The sequence below is a fragment of the Quercus lobata genome, chromosome 10 (genome assembly GCF_001633185.2).
Source record: "Quercus lobata isolate SW786 chromosome 10, ValleyOak3.0 Primary Assembly, whole genome shotgun sequence".
Classification (NCBI taxonomy): Eukaryota; Viridiplantae; Streptophyta; class Magnoliopsida; order Fagales; family Fagaceae; genus Quercus; species Quercus lobata.
The window spans coordinates 49,409,527-49,428,734 of record NC_044913.1 but is presented as its reverse complement, the minus strand read 5'-3'; the positions used below and the strand labels follow the sequence as shown (position 1 = coordinate 49,428,734).

The following is a 19,208-nucleotide window of genomic DNA, read 5'->3' as shown; positions in this document are numbered from 1 at the left end:
ATAATAAAAAAAAAAAAAAAAAGATAAAACATATTCTTGCCTTGCATGTTGAAAAAAAAAAAAAAAGAAAAAAAAAAGAAAAAAAAGAAGATAAAAACATATTCCTTCCTATCTTGCATGTTGAAAAAGGAAGAAAAAAATTTATGAAAGTATGATCCTTTGCCTTGCTTGCGGGTTTATTCCAAAAGTGTTTGTTTGATGTGAAAATTTTCTTGAGATAACTTTGAGACTTAGGTTGCGTTTGGATTGGGCGTTTTTTGCCCAATCCGCGTTTGCGTTTTTCTGTTTTCCCACAAGCGGCTACTGTTCATGCACTGTTCAATGAACAGTTTTGAGGACCAATCTTCACTTGAATTTGTGTTTGAAGGGTTAAGGATTTAATAATGTCTCATCTTGATATTGAATTTGTGTTTGAAGGGTTAAGGATTTAATAATGTCTCAATATTGACGGTCTAAGACATGATGAAATTCCGATTTTTTTTTTTTTTTTTTGAAAATGATGAAATTCCGATTTGATGACTAATAAGTTAATTAACTTAATTGTGGTAAAGTGTAAAACGTAAGATATGACCAGTCGAGACTGAACTATCTCATTGGAAGCTATTTTGACGGAAACAATCCCTTTTTTTAAAATGTATTTAAAACTACTTAAACAAGTGTTGAAAAGTAGTCAAAATTCTTGTAATTTAACTGATTAGTACCTACTGATACTATCAAATCTTAATTTTTCCATTGTAATTATCAAATTTAATACTATATATATATATATTTATATATATATATAAGGAGAGCCCTTTTCCTGCAATTAAAGATGTTGGGATATGTTAGACAAAAGGTCAATTAAAATTCTGCCACGCGTACAGTTTAATAGTGAAGAGTCATATTGTACGACACAATCAATCATCCAAAAATACGAGGCAACCAGTAATTCTTAAAGAAACGGATTAAAACACACCACTTAACCCATCGTTTTACTCAGTGTTTATAACAAAAACTAACCGGCTGTCTAAAACACCATTTCACTTCCTATTTTACGAAAAACAGCAACTAATAGAGAGAGCATAAGGCAGAGTGAGAAACATTTGAGGACTGCCATTACTGCCATTCTAGCCTTCCGCGATCGTCCAATCTCTCGCTAACTTGCTATCAGTAAGTTTTCATTTTTTTTTAACATTTTCTACTTCTAGAGAAAGAAATTGGTGTTAAATATTATTTAGGCTTGGGATTGTACTTGCTATACGTATTTGGCTGACATTAAGGTATTTTGATTATTTTAGTTTGATTGTTTTTGCTTAAACCCTATGACTGACAACCTTTTGCTGTTTACATATAAAGAAACCAAAACACAACATTAAGAGAAAGTCGATAATTGTAAGTCACACACAGAGACGAAGAGACAGACAACGAGAAAGAGGATACAGAGCATTCCCACCCATTGGTAGGTAAAGCTTTTATAGAAAAATAACAAATTTGGCTTTATAAAGTCTAGATTAGAATCCGTTTGAACTGAAGTATTTTGGTCAAAATCAAATAGTTGCTTAAACTTCGCTTTTAAGTTATTGTGGTGTTGAAGAACTCGCGTGGCTAAAATATTTTACTCTTTAGAAATTCTCACCACAATCTTTTTAAAAATCATGTGGGTTGCATGTTTTGTTCATTAAGAATGATAATGTAGTCCTATGGTTTTTTCTATCTTTGCTAAGGACGGATAGGGATATTTCAATTAGTTCTTGCATGTGATTTGTATAGTGTATATTAGGTTATATTACCTTGGTGTCTGCAGAAAGGAATAGCTCATGAGATTAATGTTCATAGTTTTCCTACTTTTTTTTTTACTTCTATTATCTTTATGTTTATTGCCTAAACGATTTCCTTCTTTAGTTGCTGTAGAGAGGGAAAATTTCCGACCTATCACAAGCTGACACGTCACATTACCAAGTCCACAAAATATAGCCAATTACAAAGCACCACGTACTGTTACTAGGTTTTGCTATCACTATTCAGAAGTCAACAGAAATTTGCCAAGTGTCATGCAAAAACCAATCACGCATCAGCACACATGTAAGCGATGACACAAGCAGCCTCGCACGTGTAAGCGATGACACAAGCAGTCCAGCACGTGTAAGCGATGACATAAGCGGACCAATCAGGCTGTGACACGTGTCACCAATCAGACTCCGCCACGTGTCGTTCACCCACCCCCTAACTCCTATAAATAGAAGCCTTCCTAAGACATTTAGGAAGACCAAGATTCAGAAGTGAAAAAGCTCTGCGAAGATCAAGCCTCAAAGCCTTCAAGAACTTCAAGAACTTCAACCCCAAAATCGAAGAACATTCGAAGCAGAATCATCCAGATCATCTGCCTAGATCCTAAAGTTTGCGGGAATCAAGCCAAAAGTGTCCGAAAACATCAACAAATCACAAATCAGTGATGCTCTACGGATCCAAGCCTCTAAAGCCTCGAAGAACTTCCACCACAAACCTTCGAAAAGGAAGAACACACGAAGAACGCGAAGAACAAAGGATTTCTATACAAGCTCATAGCCAAAGATTCATTGTAATTCCGTTTCAGATATCTTCGATCCATCCCTCAACAAAATTGAAGGATATTTTGTGTTCAAGTCAAAACAACATTACCACAAATCCAATCAATAAGTCTTGCAAAGAGATTGAATTAGAGGATCTCTCTTTTGTAATTTCAGAGAATTGTACCACACAATCATAAATACAAATTCGCATTTGTGAAACTATTTTATTTGTTTGATTTATTTCAAACCAAGAAATTTAGTCACTTACAGTTGCCACTAAGTCCATATGAAAAAACTATGTTTGAATGAAGCATCTATAACTGATGAATTTTTACCCTACCAATCTTGTTTTGAATGTATCTATTGTATGATTTATATCATTATCGTATAAAATATGAGTGGGGTGGGGGGTTAAAATGTGCTGCTTCTTCTTTGCTGATTGCTTACTATAAGTTTATACCACATGCATGTTTGAGTCTAGAAAAACCCTTATCCTTTGTTCCTTGTTTTAGGACTATGCATGATTTGTTGTTCTGTTTGAATTTTTTATTAGTTTTTTTTTTTTTTTTTTTTTTTTTGGGAAGAGACAAAATTTTTATTAGTTATGTACACAATGCAAGTTAATTTAGTTTCTTTGTCTGACTTGGTTTCATATATTATAATTTAGATCCCTTAACACACCTTCTTAGGAAATATGTGATTCACTTGTTAGGAACATATGTCACTATTTTATGTAATTGGCTAATCATTTGACAAAATGCACTTTACTTGTATTTGGGTAGATTTGAGATGTGTTTAATACTTCAAGAAACCTTGTTTCAAGACCAAGTGTTAAAACCATGCAAGTTTGTCCAAGATTCAAGCTGAGGAAGTGCCTGTCATTAAAGCTCGACAGCTACCTCAATAGCTAGCATCTATTGAGCTGTAAGAGCTGTTCCAACCCCGTGGCTCAACAGCAACTCGACAAATAGCTATCTGTCGAGGTTTATGAAAAACAGAGTTTCAAATATGTTTTGACTCTAATCCGTGATTGTATGTTTGGGCTTTCTTTTCCCACAACCCTAGATATATAAAAAGATTATTTTAAGGATCGTCAAAGGACACAAGTTGCACAAGTGTTGAGCAAAGTTTGTTTAAGCAAATTGTGACCGGAGACAGAATTTTCCCTAATTCATCTTTCTTGTGAAGAAGTTGCTGTGTTTATACATCGTAGGGTTTTGTGACCAAGTATCTTCTCGATCTTCATTGTCTAGATGAATTGAAGAACATTGCAGCCAACAACTTTTCTAGTTGCTGATTAAAGTTGCGTACTGGGATCCACGCAATTTGTTAGTCATGTACTGGAAGCCATGCATCAAAAGGAGAGATTGTCACTACAAAACAATCCAATTGAGTATTGGGGTAAGGGTTCAACTGTAGATTAGTATAAGGTACTAGGATTCCTTTACTTTTAACCGCTTGTTTTGATAATAATGGATTCCCGGAAATGGTGACCTTAAAATCACCCGGTGGAGTCTTTCCCGTGTAGGTTTTCCCCATTTGTAAACAAATCACCGTGTTAATTTAATTTCTACTACACTTAGTTTAATTGGTGATTTATTTGTGCTACCACGCGCTTTGCATGTTAATTTGATTAATTAATAAACTTGGCTAATTAATCAATTAATTCATCACAAGGGGTCAATATGTTTTTGTCCCATTAAGTTGTATCAGAGTAGACATACTTTGATTATGTTTTAATCTTTGCTGTGTTGGTTCATTGACCCTTGTTTGTCATGGATAGAGGACAATCTTTAGTTATAACTCCTTTATTTGATGATACTAACTATGTATACTGGAAAATACGTATGAGAGCTTTCTTGCAATCTTTAGATGAGAAAGTGCGGCAAGCCATTGAGATAGGCTGGACCAAGCTGGAGGAAGCACCGGCCGATTGGGATGATCATTAGATCAAGGTGGCAAACTTCAACAGCAGGGCATTGAATGCCTTATTTAGTGCGGTCACTAATGAAGAGTTCAAGAAGATATTCTTTACTGAAACTACTAAGGAGGCATAGACCATTCTCCAAACAACCTATGAGGGAACCAGGGCTGTCAAGAATTCAAAACTTTAGGGGCTCACTACAAGCTTTGAAGAAATCAAGATCGAGGAGGATGAGTCGTTTGATGAGTTCTATGCCAAACTTAAGGACATAGTGAACTCAGCTTTAAATCTTAGGGAAACCATTCCTGGACCCAAGATTGTGAGAAAGGTGCTCAGATCTCTACTCGAGAGATTCCATGCCAAAATCACGGCGATTGAGGAATCAAAGGATATTGACAAGATCCTTTTGATAGAGCTGGTTGGTAATCTACAAACCTACGAGCTAAGGTTAATACGGATTGGTAAGTCGGGTAAGAGTAAGAGCATGGCATTGATAGCCAAGAGTAGTGACACAAATGAGTCTTTAGACTATGAAGATTCTAAGATGAAGTCCTACATCACCAGGTAATTTAAGAAGTTCATGAAGAATGCCAATGGGATGGGCTTCGACAAGGACTGTAGGTAATCTGGTTCTTTTCAGTTCAAGAGCCAAGATAAAGGGAAGAAGGATGCTAGGGATGGTGGTCAATACACTGTTCCCTTAGGACCAAAGTGCTTCGGGTGTCAAGGTTTCAGTCACATGAAACAGGAGTGCCCAACATATCACAAGACTATTGGAAAGAGCAAGACACTTGCTGCTACTTTGAGTGTACAGAGCCTAAGGATGATTTTGACAATGAGGATGACGGAATCCTGAATGCCTTCACTGCCACTGTCAATCCTACTAAGGGGATTGTTGAAGATGTGGATGAAGAAGAGGAATTGGTGGAGTCCAAGTTTGAGAAGATGGATGAACAAGATGACATCCACACAACCTATACAAAGTTATACAAGGTCTCAGAGAAGCATGAAAAGATGTATAGATTGGCCTCCAAGAAGCTTAGTGATGTGGAGTTTGAGTGAGAAGAGCTTTCCACAAAGTTTGACGAAGCTAATCAAACTATTGGAGCATTGAGATTTGAGAATAATTTCTTAGCTGAGAAGACCAAGAAGCTTGAAGAGGAGCCGTTCCAAGTCAGAGCTCAATTGGAGAGGACTTTAAGTGCAAAGCTTGATGAGATGCTCAGTCTTCAGAAATCTGCTTCTGATCGAACCGGTTTAGGTTATGATTTCTCTTCTCCTAGTATTGCTTCTACTAGTTCAACAGTTTTTGTTACTTCTGATAATAATGTTGAAATTGAGAACACTAATGTCAAAAATGATTTAGCTAGTGAGAACATAGAAAAGGGTAAATCTATCTTAGGAGCACGCCCTAAGTAGGATAAGAAAGAAGTTAAAAACCCTAGGGATAAGAAGGTTAACTCTCAAAAACCTAAACAGAAGAAACAGCATCTCTGTCATCATTGTGGAGTTGCCGGTCATACTCGACCAAATTGCTATAAGTGGTTAGCCACTCAACAAAGCAACGACATGATAGTTTCGGGAAATCAGAATCAACTTCAATCCTCTCTTGCTCTTCTTGGAAATCTTCTCAAAACTCTCATGTTCCTTTCGAACTTGAATGGTTTTAATTCTTCCCCTTCACTGCCGGTTTAAGGTTTTACTCAAAGGAAAGGTTTTTCCAAGGTGTGGAAGGAAAATGGCTCCAAGTGATTCTATCACTCTCTTCTTTCTCTTCTTGCTTTTGTTTTTGCATTACTTGTGTGTTTTGCTTTTTATTTTGAGTCAGTCTAGTTTTATGCTTTGCTTTGCTTAACATGTTATTGCTTGTTTATTTTCAGTTTTGTTTATTTTGTTTTTCATAATTTTTTTTTTGAAAAATCAGAAAAATATGAAAATAGTGTGTGTTATGTGTACATTAGTACTTGTGTACCTTGGATGACCATTGAAACAAAATTTTCTAAACTTTATATCTTTTGTAACTTAGATGAGCATCTCTATGTACAACTAAGCAAGTAAGCTTTGTTGCTCGTATTTGTGATGAGTAAGGTTAAGTTATTTCTCGTACTTAACACTTGTATCACTTTTTTTGACGGGAAGGACTAGAAAATTCTAAGAGAAAGGTATAAATAACCATCTCACTACTGTTGCCCACCAATTATAAAATGACATCTGTATGCTTCGACATAGCAAAAGTGCAATATTAAAAGCTTAACATCACTGGATATTTCTTTTCTATCTCTTATATGTCCATGCATAGTTTGCTTAAAAGAAAAATATGCAAAGAAAAATAAAAAGCAAAAAGAATAGAATGATTCAAATATGATTGCAAGCATGTCTTCTAGGAGATGTGGGAGTTATAGGATGTATCTCAAAGGTGATAGTCCCCATCAAACAGTTATGATTGTGTGTGAGTTAAAGTGATTTTCTCATATCTCAAATCTTCATAACATGTAGACACTTATGTAATCTTGCAATGTTTCTCACACACAACACACATTATTCTTTGCTTCTCTTGATACATGTGTAGGTACAACGTGATTTGGCTATCACAAGATTTACATGTGTTAATATATGCTCACTAAATTTTCTTAACTTGTTTTTAGAATATAAAATTAGTTAGATTTGTTTAGTGTGTGTGTGTTTTGGGATCAAAATGCTTGACATTTTTCTTATTGAGAGATGTTTTTGAGAGGTTAAAATGTTGTTTGGATTCTTGGTTGAGTTGCATGTTTGATTGTATTCATATCTGTGTTTTCCCTTCTTGAAAAACTATTTTTAAGCAATCTCGACACTTGGCTTATCTATCAAGTCCTTCAGCTATTTTTTTATCGCAATCTCGACACCTTTCAATAGCTAGGTGGATCAATCGACAAACTTATTGGGTCCTCGATAGCTCCTCGATAGCTAGGTGGATCGATCGAGCTTCTTTATAAACTTTTCTGTTGAATTGTTCCTCTACAGAACCTCGATGGATGGCTCGATAGCTGGACACACGTTTAAACCTCGACACCTCCTCGACATATCTAGATTGATCGAGTTTTATGAAGTTCCTATTTAAGTGATGTTTTTCTCAATCTCTCTCTCACTTTTCTTGATCTCTCTCTTGACAGACTTGTCTCCTCACCTCCCAAACACTCACTTTTCTCCCAAAACCTTCAAACCCACGTGATTTTCGGCCTTTCCTTGCTTCAAATCACTTGGTATGATCTCCTTTTCTCTTATTATTCATGCATTTAGACCTAGGTTTTGGGGTTTTTGAAAATTTTGGGGTTTTTCAAAATTGTTGAGTTTTTGTTGAAATTTTGGGATGGGATTTTTGTTTAAATGATCTTTAAACCTCATGTATTGCATCACATGAGCATTATAACAGTATTATCATGCATTTAGATGTGTACAATTGATTGTGTGCTGGTAGGATTGGATTGGGCTAAGCCCATGATGCTTTTTATATTGCATGTCACATGTTCATACATTCCCATGCATACATTCTTTCTCTTCAATATATCTTGATATACTTGAATTGTTTTTGGGACTTTTTTGATTGTCTCTCTCTCTCCCTCTCTCTTCTGTTTGTGTTAGTTTGTGTCTATGGCACCCAAATGCAAGTCTACTTTGTCTTGGAACCCTCTTCGTTTCGAGGCATCCACTTTGTCTGATCCTACTCCTTCATCTATTCAGTTTCATGATGAGGATGCTTGAAAGGCCTTCTCGAAGAACTTTTCTCGACGAGGCATTCATTTTGAACGCCAAGTCATCCTAGCGGTCTTCACTGACACTGACTTACCCACTGTCATTCACAGTTGGGGTTGGGAGTTACTGTGTAACGTCTCGGTCACATGTCCATCCATGCTGATCCAGGATTTTTACTCCAACATGCATGGATTTGATTTTTCAATACCTCATTTCATCACTCGCGTTTGAGGTATGCGCATTGTTGTCACATCGTAGATTGTTGCAGATGTGCTCTGTCCCCAAGGTAGAGTTTCTTGACTATCTTGGTTGTGATCGTCTGAGGACTGTGTCTAAAGACGAGCTTATATTTGCCTTTTGTGAGTGCCCTTCTGAATGAGGTGAGCGTCAATTCACTTACTATTCAGGCTTTGCAAAAGGCCCTTGGTTTTTGAACATGGTTATGACTTTTGTTCTTCACCCTCTATTTCATTATAACCCTATCACAGAGCCTTATGCTCAATTTTTGTTGTCCCTTCTTGAGCATCTTACTATAGATTTTCCTTCTCACTTTTTTCTTTCTACCATAGATGTCTATAGGGATACGGCGTTCCGTGATAAACTCATCTTCCCTTCCGCTATCACAAGGATCTTATACCATTTTTCTATTCCCTTTCCAGCATCTGACCACTTTACCTACATGTGTGCCATAGATGTTGCTACCATCAAACGAAGTAAGGTGCAGTTTAGGTCGAGGCAGTCTGGGTTAGCAACTCCTCCCACCCGTTTGGCTCCATCCTGATTTGCTCCATCCACATCCACTCCCTCCTCTTCTACGGGCGATGTGACTCTTGGAGACATCATGGTGCAACTTCAGCGCATGAATGCTCGCCTTGATACACTTTCTATTGAGCTGTATCAGGTGAACATTTATGTCGGCCGTATTGCATGACGGCAGGCGGTCATGGGTGGCTTCGTTTCTGAGACTTCTCCACCTACTCCAGAGGCTTCTGAGGATGATGATGATGATAATGCTGCTACTGCTTCCAAGGATGATGATGATGGAGATGCTAGCTCTTCCGGTACAGATGCGATGTCTATTTGACACTCTTACCCTTGTCACTTGTGACAAAAAGGGGAAGTAGTTTTGGATATGAGAGTAGTCATACTTAGGGGGAGAGTTAGTATATGACCATTTTGTTAAGAGGAGTGTTGATATTTGAGAGATGTAGTGAGGATTATTTGTATCTTTTTCTTTTCTCTTTTTTAGATACATTTATACTTTGTACATGGGTCTTATGACCATTATTGACATACATTGTACTTATTTTATTTATATGTTAATGTATGTTTTTTTTACCTACCCTTACATGTGTTGTTTCTTTTCTCTCTTTGTGCACATGCTTCTTATTACTTGTATGCAATCTATTATTTCTGTTTCACACAAAGATGCCTTAATGTGTTTTGTTTAATGTGTTTTAGAAATATAGGTTGTCAAAGTTTACTTGTCATAAACTCTCTTCTTACAAAGTTTTTCAAGAGTTTATGTTAGGATAGATTTTATTATATTCAACAAGTGAATATGAGTTGAGTAATTTATGACTTCTCTCATATATTCATTTGTTTGTTATGGTTTTGTCACGAAGTGCCAAAGAGGGAGATTGTTAGGACATATGTGATTCACTTGTTAGGAATATATGTTACTATTTTATGTAATTGGCTAATCCTTTGTCAAAACGCACTTGTATTTGGATAAATCTAGAATGTGTTTAATATTTCAAGAAACCTTATTTCAAGACCAAATGTTAAACCCATGCAAGTCTGTCCAAGATTCAAGTTGAGAAAGTGCTTGTCATTAAAGCTCGACAGCTAGTATCTATCGAGCTTTAAGAGCTGTTCCAGCCCCGTGGCTCGACAGTAGCTCGATAGATAGCTATCTATTGAGGTTTATGAAAAACAGAGTTTCAAATCTGTTTTGACTCTAATCTGTGATTGTAAGTTTGAGCTTTCTTTTCTCACAACTCTAGACATATAAAAAGATTATTTTAAGGCCGTCAAAGAGGACACAAGTTGCACAAGTGTTGAGCGAAGTTTGTTTAAGAAAATTGTGACTGGAGATAGAATTTGCCCTCGTTTATCTTTCTCGTGAAGAAGTTGCTGTGTTTGTACACCATAGGGTTTTGTGACCAAGCATCTTCTCGATTTTCATTGTCTAGATGAATTGAAAAACTTTGCAACAAACAACCTTCTCTAGTTGTTGATTGAAATCAAGTACTAGGATCCGTGTAATTGGTTAGTCAAGTATTAGGAGCCGTGCATCAAAAGGAGAGATTGTCACTACAAAACAAGTCCAATTGGGTATTGGGGTAAAGGTTTAACTGTAGGTTGATATAAGGTACTGGGATTCCTTTACTTGTAACCGCTTGTTTTGATAATATTGGATTCTCGAGAGTGGTGACTTTAAAATCACCCGGTGGGGTTTTTGCCGTGTAGGTTTTTCCTATTCGTAAACAAATTACTGTGTCAATTTAATTTTCATTGCACTTAGTTTAATTGGTGATTTGTTTGTGCTACCACGCATTTTGTATGTTAATTTGATTAATTAATAAACTTAGCTAATTAATCAATTAATTCATCATAAGAGGTCAATCCGTTTTTTGCCTATCACACCTTATTACCCAATATTATCGACAAGGTTATATTACGATGAAAGTTTTTTTTGTTATGTTCTATAATTTCACAGCTCTAACAGCAGAGTTCCTTTCTCCCCCTACTTGGATCAAGCCGCATTGGTTTTTGGTGGACTTAGAAAGAATTTTGCAGGGGTAGGTCATTTGAATTAATCATATAATACAAAACTATATTTATTATTATTATTTTTTTTTTTGGGGGGGTGTTTCTTTTAATGTTTTATACATTGTGCTGAAAAGCTTGAAACAAATGGTTGCAGAAATTGGAGGGTATGATTATAACTATGCATTGTCTCAAGGCAAAACAATTGAGTAGGTTAGACACATGGTTCTAGAAATTTCCCAAGCAATAAAGGATGTTGTTACAGTAAGGTTTTTTTAAGTAAACAAAATAGATTCATTTTTTTTTTCTTGCAAAATGACTTTCTATTATTATTGATTCCTAATTCTATATTATTGTTCCATAGAGTCATTAGTTAGGGTGCTACCCGAATGGTTGTCCCTAAAATCTTCCCAATAGGCTGTTTACCAATCTATCTTGTAATATTCTAGACCAATTCTGCTACTTTTGACAAGTTTTTATTGCCTAAATGGATTGATTAATTCTCAATAAATCAAAATAATCAACTCAAGCAAGCCCTTTAAAATTTGAGAAAAAGAAAATTCTGATGTTGTTATAGTATATGGTGATTATTGTAGTGCTTTCCAATGGGTTTACCCTTATTCTCCACTTCTTGGTGAGTCTTATGAGTTTGTAATTTTTATAGACTTAAAGTAGGATGTTAATTGCATTTAAAATTCTTCTCCATCTAAATTGAATAATTATGATTACTACATAATCATTTATCTTAAATACTCTCATTTTTTGTCTTTGTGGAGGTGATTTTGTAGATTTGCATGCCAATACTGCCTATCCAAGAACCCACACTATACACTGTGGATTAGGTTTGGATTAAATACCCATTTTCCACAAGTCTGAACATTGTTTATGTTGTTTTAGAAGATTCTTTTTTATTTTAAAATTTAAAATTTATTTACTTTTAAACTTAGTTTTTTTCCTTTATACTATCCTTTGTTATATTGTAAATAAATAAATAAATGTTGTAAATATTATTGTTCTTTAGATAGTATAACTACTTGGATGAGTTTTTTTTTTTTTTTTTTGAGAAAACCTGGATGAGCATTAATTGTATTGTTATGTCAAGTTGATGATATTTTAAATATGTATTGTATTGTTATGTCAAGTTGATGGTATTTTAAATATGAATAAATAAATAAATTTTGTGAGAATTATTGTTCTTTAGATAGTATAACTATAATTGAGATACAAAATTTTTGTTGTTTTATAAAAAAAATAAAAAAAAAAGGATATATAGAAAAGCCATCTTACTTGTTAACTTAGAAAATTTAGCGGATGAGCTAGCAACCATAAATACAGACAACAAGGAAGTAGAGATTCTCCTAGAAGATATCCAAACCCAAAAGAGAATGTTTCAAAGTCTACAAATCAAAGTTGCTCCTGAACCCATATTCAAGGAAGTCCAGCAATTAGCGAAGATGGCAACCCAGTCTTTTATATACACTCTTTGATTTTCCATTGTTACCAACAAAATGTTATAATCTAGTTCTTCTTATGCTACATGTCGTTCAACAATTTTTCAATATTAAAAATTTAATAAACCAAAAGCAATGATATACATTTAAAAAATCAAATTATGAATCCTTTACCTTGCCTAATGGTTTGTTCCAAAGCAATGCCATTTAAAAGTGAAAATATTATTCTTCAGAAAAAGAAAGGGGGAACAAAAAGAAAAAGAAAGAAGAAGAGTTTAAGTTTATTTCAAGCTTGTTTGTTGTTACTAGTATAAGTTCGTGTGACCCAACGATTTTAGAATGCGGGTGACAATCAAAATGGGCATTTCTTATTTTAAAGATTGGAATTTTCTCTCATTATTTTGAAATGAAAGTGTTCATTTTGCTTATTACACCATAAATATAATTAGGGTTAGATTAAAAAAAAAAGAAGAAGCTACCATAAAAAAGAAAACACAATTTATATTTTATTAGTCAATACAACTAAGTAATGGAATTCAATCGAAAACCTAATATTGTAAATGTACTGGACTTAAGTTTTACCATTTTATATATATATATATATATATATATATATATATATATCCCGAGTCCTTTATAGTATTGAGAACGATATTGGTATATCTTTTTCCACTTCTATTAGCATTTGAAAACTCTTTTTGAGGTTGAGATGCTCTATCAAAAACCAGACATGCGTGAGAAACTCCCCCCCTTTTAGGAGCTGTTTAGCATGGTTTCTTCCTTCACAAAGAATTGCAACATAAGCTAGGTTCTCAACCCAAAATCTAGTCAAGATCTCCCACTTTTGTCCTGATTCTCTCAAGTTTTTCACAACCTGTAATGCATTATATACCAGAAGGGAATCTGATGGATCTTCATCATCGCACGCTAGGAAATAATCTTTATTTTTGGTAGATAGATATGACATTATTTTCTCACAAGCAAGGGACAATGAGCTGGATTCTGGGTAATTTTTGAGTGCTTCCCGAACTCGTTCACAAGCCTTATTAAAACTGATTTCTGCATTTCCAGTTGATAACATGGAAGGACACATGGTAAGTATATACATCAGATAATCTGATATGTTCTTGATCATTTGCAGTTGCTTATTATAAACTTCTGGGTTCTCATTATCAAGGTTCAAGCAGAGATCTGTGGCAAGGTGCCAGATGATAATTCTTTCGTAAATTTCCACTTGTACATTTTTATCCGAAGATATGTAGCTGTTATAGTCTTCGGAAAACCCTGGTCTTTGGTACTTTGATTTTTCCTTATATGTTTCCCAGACCAAGCTTTTCAGTTCTTCACTGATCTTCTCGTCAGACTTATAGTGAAGCATATCCAGCTTTCTAAGCATATCCAGCTTTCCATTTAGTCTCGGTAATATTTGATTGAAGAACCACACTTCCAAGACAACAAAGAATTGTGGGGTTCTCTGGGAAGTTCCAAGCTTATTTCTCGTACAAAAACGAAGCATATTGAATTGACCCATTGAGTTTGACCACCTTTGTTTGCACAATTGACATCTAATGGTTTTTGGAGGGGGAATGTCTGTGTACTTCTTTAAAAAACGTACTCCCAAATCCGAGGTGATCAATAAAATCACAGCATATATCTCTATGGCAACAGCTCCACCAAATAATAGGTAAGTAATAATCAAATCTGTTTGTAGATGATTGTGCCACTCCTTTATGAGGAAGAATACAAACCCAAAACCGATGGTAGAAAAACTGATGAAGCGGAAGAAATAACCCAGTTTCGTAGAAAACAAAGGTATCTTGGTGTAGAAAGTATCATAAGCATGTCCGAGTTCAATTTCAATTACTGCAAATGCCTTTTTAGAATTATAATTTATGAATTGTTCCTTGCTGTTTCGTTGAAATTTATAGCCGATCTTCTGATTTAAAAAGAGAGGCCTAAATATTGGAAAACTGTCAAGTTCATCATATTTTTGTTGTGGGCCCAATTTTGGACGGCGATTTGCTGATCGCATGACCCATATCCTTTCTGCATACTTGATGAATCCAGCAAAAAGCATGAGAATAGTAAGAGATGAAAGCCAATTACCCTTCCAAGATGTGCGAACAACATAGATTGCCACACCTGATCGAGCAAATAGTGAAAGCAAATGCCTCAACCACAAAACATTGTCTTGTACCGCGTACGCTGTGATTGTGTCCTGGCCACCAAGGTGCAACAACATAAATGGTGCCCAGAATGCCATAAGCTCATTTTGTTCTTGAGAAGCAGTGCTAACACTGAATGATGAATTTCCTTGTTTACTAGAAATGACTCCGAGTGCAAACGTTGCCACTGAATCAGCTGCAAGGTAGCAAATCCAAAGAAAGATATGTATCCAAGTTTGAACACCATATCTTCTACGTCTCCCAAAGTAAGAAAGAGATAGTTGCAAGATGAGACTGAGAAGGACCAGAACTCGTAGCTCCCAGTTATTCCATAGTTTCTGCACAATATCTGTAACATCTTGACCAGGCCCTTTTGTCTCCTTAAAAACAACAGGCACTGTACAAGAAAAAAGGTGTGTTATTATTGCAAAAGTCAAAGCAAGCTTAAGTGTATGGCTGGTTAGGTCGATTTTAGTTAAAAAAAAAAAAAAAAAAAAAAAAAAAAAAAAAAAAAAAACGGTGTGAGAGAGCTGTTTGGTTAGAAGGGAGAGGGAGAGTGAAAAGTGGTAGGATTCAGCTGTTTTTCCTCCGGGTCTATCAAATCACAATCTCTCTAAAATAGTGTGAAAATAAAAAAGAAAACTTGACAAAATTGTGAAAGATTATTTGGCCCTTGAGTTTTTCCTTGCCTCTTCTTTGTTCGTTCATCTTTTTTTTTTTTCTCTTGCCCTTACTTCCTTTTTAATCCTTTCTTCACTTAAGTTCTGACTTTATTTCGTTTATTCTATTTATATATTTATTTTTGTATTTTGTTTATGCCTAATTAGTCTTTTTTTTTTTTTTTATAAAAAAAAAAATTAAGTGGTCCTGCTTCCTTTCTTCCTAACCAAACCTAAATGAGGGAAATTAAAATATTTTCTATCCTCTCATTTTTCCATCTTTCCAATCAAACGAACCTTAAGAGAAGACTCCAATGGCACTGCTTTGCAATACAACACAACGAGATAGAAAACGTAATTATGCTTTTTCATCTTCTCATTCAATCACTAAGATTCCATTTTATTTAGAGCTAAGTCTTAGAGTGAGAGAGAGGCATAGAATTTAGCAACAATGACAAAAATCATGGCAATAACATTAGAATCATAGCATTATATATACTAAATTTTTGTTAACACAGGAATCACATGATGACTCTATGGCTCTTAACGTACTGTTATTATGTTGTCGTTATTCTACTATCGTAGTTCTCTGGCCTCTCCCTATAATCTATGTATAGCACTCCTCCCTACCATATTGCCATCATTCAAGATAGAATCACTTACATTCCCAATCCCAACATGGTATCAGAGCCAAAAACTGTGACTTCTTCGCATTCTCTCTGTAGTGCATGTCTTCTCCAACGTTTCTATGTATGTTGTCGTCAGATTTCTCTAGCATCTCTTTACCATCGTCAAAAGCCTCTCACCACTGCCATCCACATATCAACCATCTCCAATACTCCAATCAAGTCATTGAGTGTTTCCTACCAAATTCGTAGTGTTGAGTCCATATTTTCAGTTTGATTTAGCAGTTAGAGGGTTATTTGGATTAAGTTCTTTTTGATCTTCACAAAGAACAAGGTTGAAAGTAAGTGCTGATTCTGAAGAGTTGGGTCAACTGAGCATCAAGAAAAGAGTTACAGAGCAGTTCGCTCGAACCTCGCTCGACAATTTGGTCAACCAAACGTGCTTAGAAAAGTTTCCAGATCTGATTTTTAGATTTGAGTGCAGTCATCCAACCATTGGTTTATAACCTATGTATGCACGATAATAAAACCCTAATTCAATAGAATATAGGTAGGCCACTATTGTACCCTTAGAGAAAACTTCTTGTATTCTCCTATACCTTCACCCTCTCCCATTGACCATATTTGAGAGGAAAACTTCATCGAAACACTAAGCATAGCCTTGAGTGATTTGAAATGCTAGAAAACCACAAAGACTTGCTAAAATCTTCAATAGGCTTTAGAGTGTTCGAAAGATCAGACTTGCGAGCGGTGTACTCAACTTGTGATTGGAGACTATGAAGAGAAATGACTAGTACAATATGTTGCTAGCAAGAGCTAGAGGCTAAATTATATGTACATTTCTTAATTGGAGGCTTATAAAGATGTTATATACTACAACTATATTCATAGTAAATTATGGTGAAGAGTTTTTGTCCCTTAAGGGTTTTTCTCCGGAAAAGATCTTGTCCTTATATGTGCGCACTGTAGTTTATTATTCCACTGCGTTATTTTTTGTTCTTTGAGCTTGCAATCTAGTTTCGTTTGTTTAATCACTTGGTTAAGGATAATTCATTAAAATTGACACATAGCAAGTCGTTCTAGTGGCCTAAATGTAAACTTTCAAGTGTGAACAAGTTATTGGGTGTATTTTGGGGCTGTGGGATTGTGGGTTTTTTTTTGGTTCTTGAGATAATGCTTGTAATCCATATCATTGATAATGGATTTTGGTTAGTGTTATCCGTGGACATAGCCTTTGAGTTGTGTTAGGGGCATATTATTGATCTATGTAATTGGCTAACCTTTTGGCAAAATGCATTTTACTTGTAATTGAGTATATCTAAGTTTGGTTTAATGTATCAAAAAGTATGTTGTTCAAACATATCAAGTGGTATCATTAAAGACATGAAGGTTGATCCAAGAAACAAGTGAAGAAAAATGTTTCATTTAGTCTCGACATAAGCTCGACAGATGTTGCTATCGAAGATTAATGGAGAAGCTCGAGCTATCAACATCTATGATTTCAGAATTTCCAGATCTAAAATTTGGCCCATGATAACTTGAATGATTAGAGTTTCTCTTCTTACAACCCTAGTCATATATAAGTCTTATTTTAAAAGTCATCATACATAGAAACAAAAGCCTAGAACTCATACACTCTGCAAGAAGCTATTGTGTTTTGTACGCCTTAGGATTTTGTAACCAATTACTTCCTAATCTTCATCGTTTATGAAGTGAAGAATTTTGTAGCCAACAACAATCATTCAAGTTGTTAGTGTTAATCACATACTGGGATTCGTGCAAAGGAGTTAGTCACAGAATGGAGATTTGTGCAACAAAGGAAAGAAGTCTACTACATGATCAACTCTAATTGGGTGTTAGAGTAAGGGTTCAACTATAGGTTGGTTCAGAATAGGCCAAGGTAGTGGTAAGATTCCTCATACTTGTAACCACTTGATTATTGATTAGTAAATTCTTGGGAGTGGTAATCTTAAATTCACCCGGTGAAGATTTTGCCTTGTGAAAGGTTTTCCCCATTTGTCAACAAATCACCATTTCAATTTAATTTCCGTTGTATTTAGTTAATTTAGTGATTTTTTTTTGTACCTCCACGATTTACATGTAATTTGATCTAATTAATCAACTTGAGTAAATGAACTAATTAACCAAGGTTATTTTAACCCAACAAGTTTGCCAAACCATATTAAATATTGTTCTCATATGTAGACATTTTTATTTTCTTGAACTTGAGAATGTAATTTTGCTAACCCTAACTCACCAAAAAAAAAAAAAAAGGTATTACAATATTGCTATCACAAATCAACTGGTACCAAATCTTAAGGCTTGGTCTTGGTGAAGTTCGAGATAAGATTATGTATAGTGCACCTTTGACAATGGTTTGAGGTAGACGAGCACACAAGTTTGCTTTAAACTAATTGTAGAACCATGCAATACATGAGAATATATAATCATTTTGTAATATGGTATAATGTATAATTTATAAGCAGGAAAACTACCTTTTTGCCTATCTTTGGGGGGCTTAGGATTCCATACTTATCACTTAGGAAAAAGACCCTTCTAACTTAGCTGCTCATCCTGTAGGTACTTAGCTCGAGGATGCAAGAGTAGGCTTTGAATTTCATTCGAATATAGTGAATGAATAGAATAAACGAGCTTTTAGCTCAAGAATGCATCTTTTGATCGTTGAACTTTCACTCATATAGCGAGAAACTATTCCAATTTCTAAAAATAGCTCAGTAAATGAATGGTTGAGCAAGCGGCCGATGACAGGAATACATACCAGCGCAATTTCGATCCAGTGTTTGTGCTAGCCCACTAACCCCAGGAGGGGGTACACCAAAGACAAAGACAATCCAACCAAAGAACAAGGGCACACCTTCGCAGCTTTATCTAAAATTTATTGAAGATAATTTCTTTTCCTTAAAATTTAACTATTTTATAGGTATTTTCCATCTCTCTATCCCTACAAATATATCATATTATTATTATTATTATTATTTGTTGAGAAATTTAGGCATATTTGATTGATATTATTCTTTTTTGAAATGGTTTATATTTTTCAAACTTTTTCTATAGTGTGTTATGTTTTCCTCTTTTTTTTTTTGGTACAAGTAAAATATTTTAATTAATTATTCAAATTTCTCATTCTCTTAAATAGACTATCATGATAATTAAACCTCATCACAAATTTACAATTGATATTACTCAAATAATTGATAGGCATATTCAAATACATAGCCATGTAGATTGTATTTTAATATAAACTCAAATTATCACTTCTAAAATATCTGAGAATTAACTTAAACCAAAATTATAAGAGGATGAGAGAGTATATGTGATGGCGAACTCAAA

General features: G+C 34.9%; 1 protein-coding gene across 1 annotated transcript; it reads right to left on the bottom strand.

Moving 5' to 3' along the window:
* Positions 1–13,041: 13,041 nt before the first annotated feature.
* Positions 13,042–16,009, bottom strand: LOC115964897. Its single transcript, XM_031084126.1, has 2 exons — positions 15,895–16,009; positions 13,042–14,969 (listed from the first exon to the last, which is right to left on the bottom strand). The coding sequence occupies exons 1-2, from the start codon at positions 16,007–16,009 to the stop codon at positions 13,042–13,044; spliced, it is 2,043 nt and encodes a 680-aa protein (XP_030939986.1).
* Positions 16,010–19,208: the final 3,199 nt, after the last annotated feature.

Bases quoted from the DNA above. Each gene is read 5' to 3' on its own strand.
- LOC115964897 (XM_031084126.1), bottom strand. From the start codon at position 16,009: ATGCTAGAGAAATCTGACGACAACATACATAGAAACGTTGGAGAAGAC. The intron at 14,970-15,894 runs GTAAGTGATTCT...TTTCTTGTACAG, and splicing joins ACCATGTTGGGATTGGGAAT to TGCCTGTTGTTTTTAAGGAG.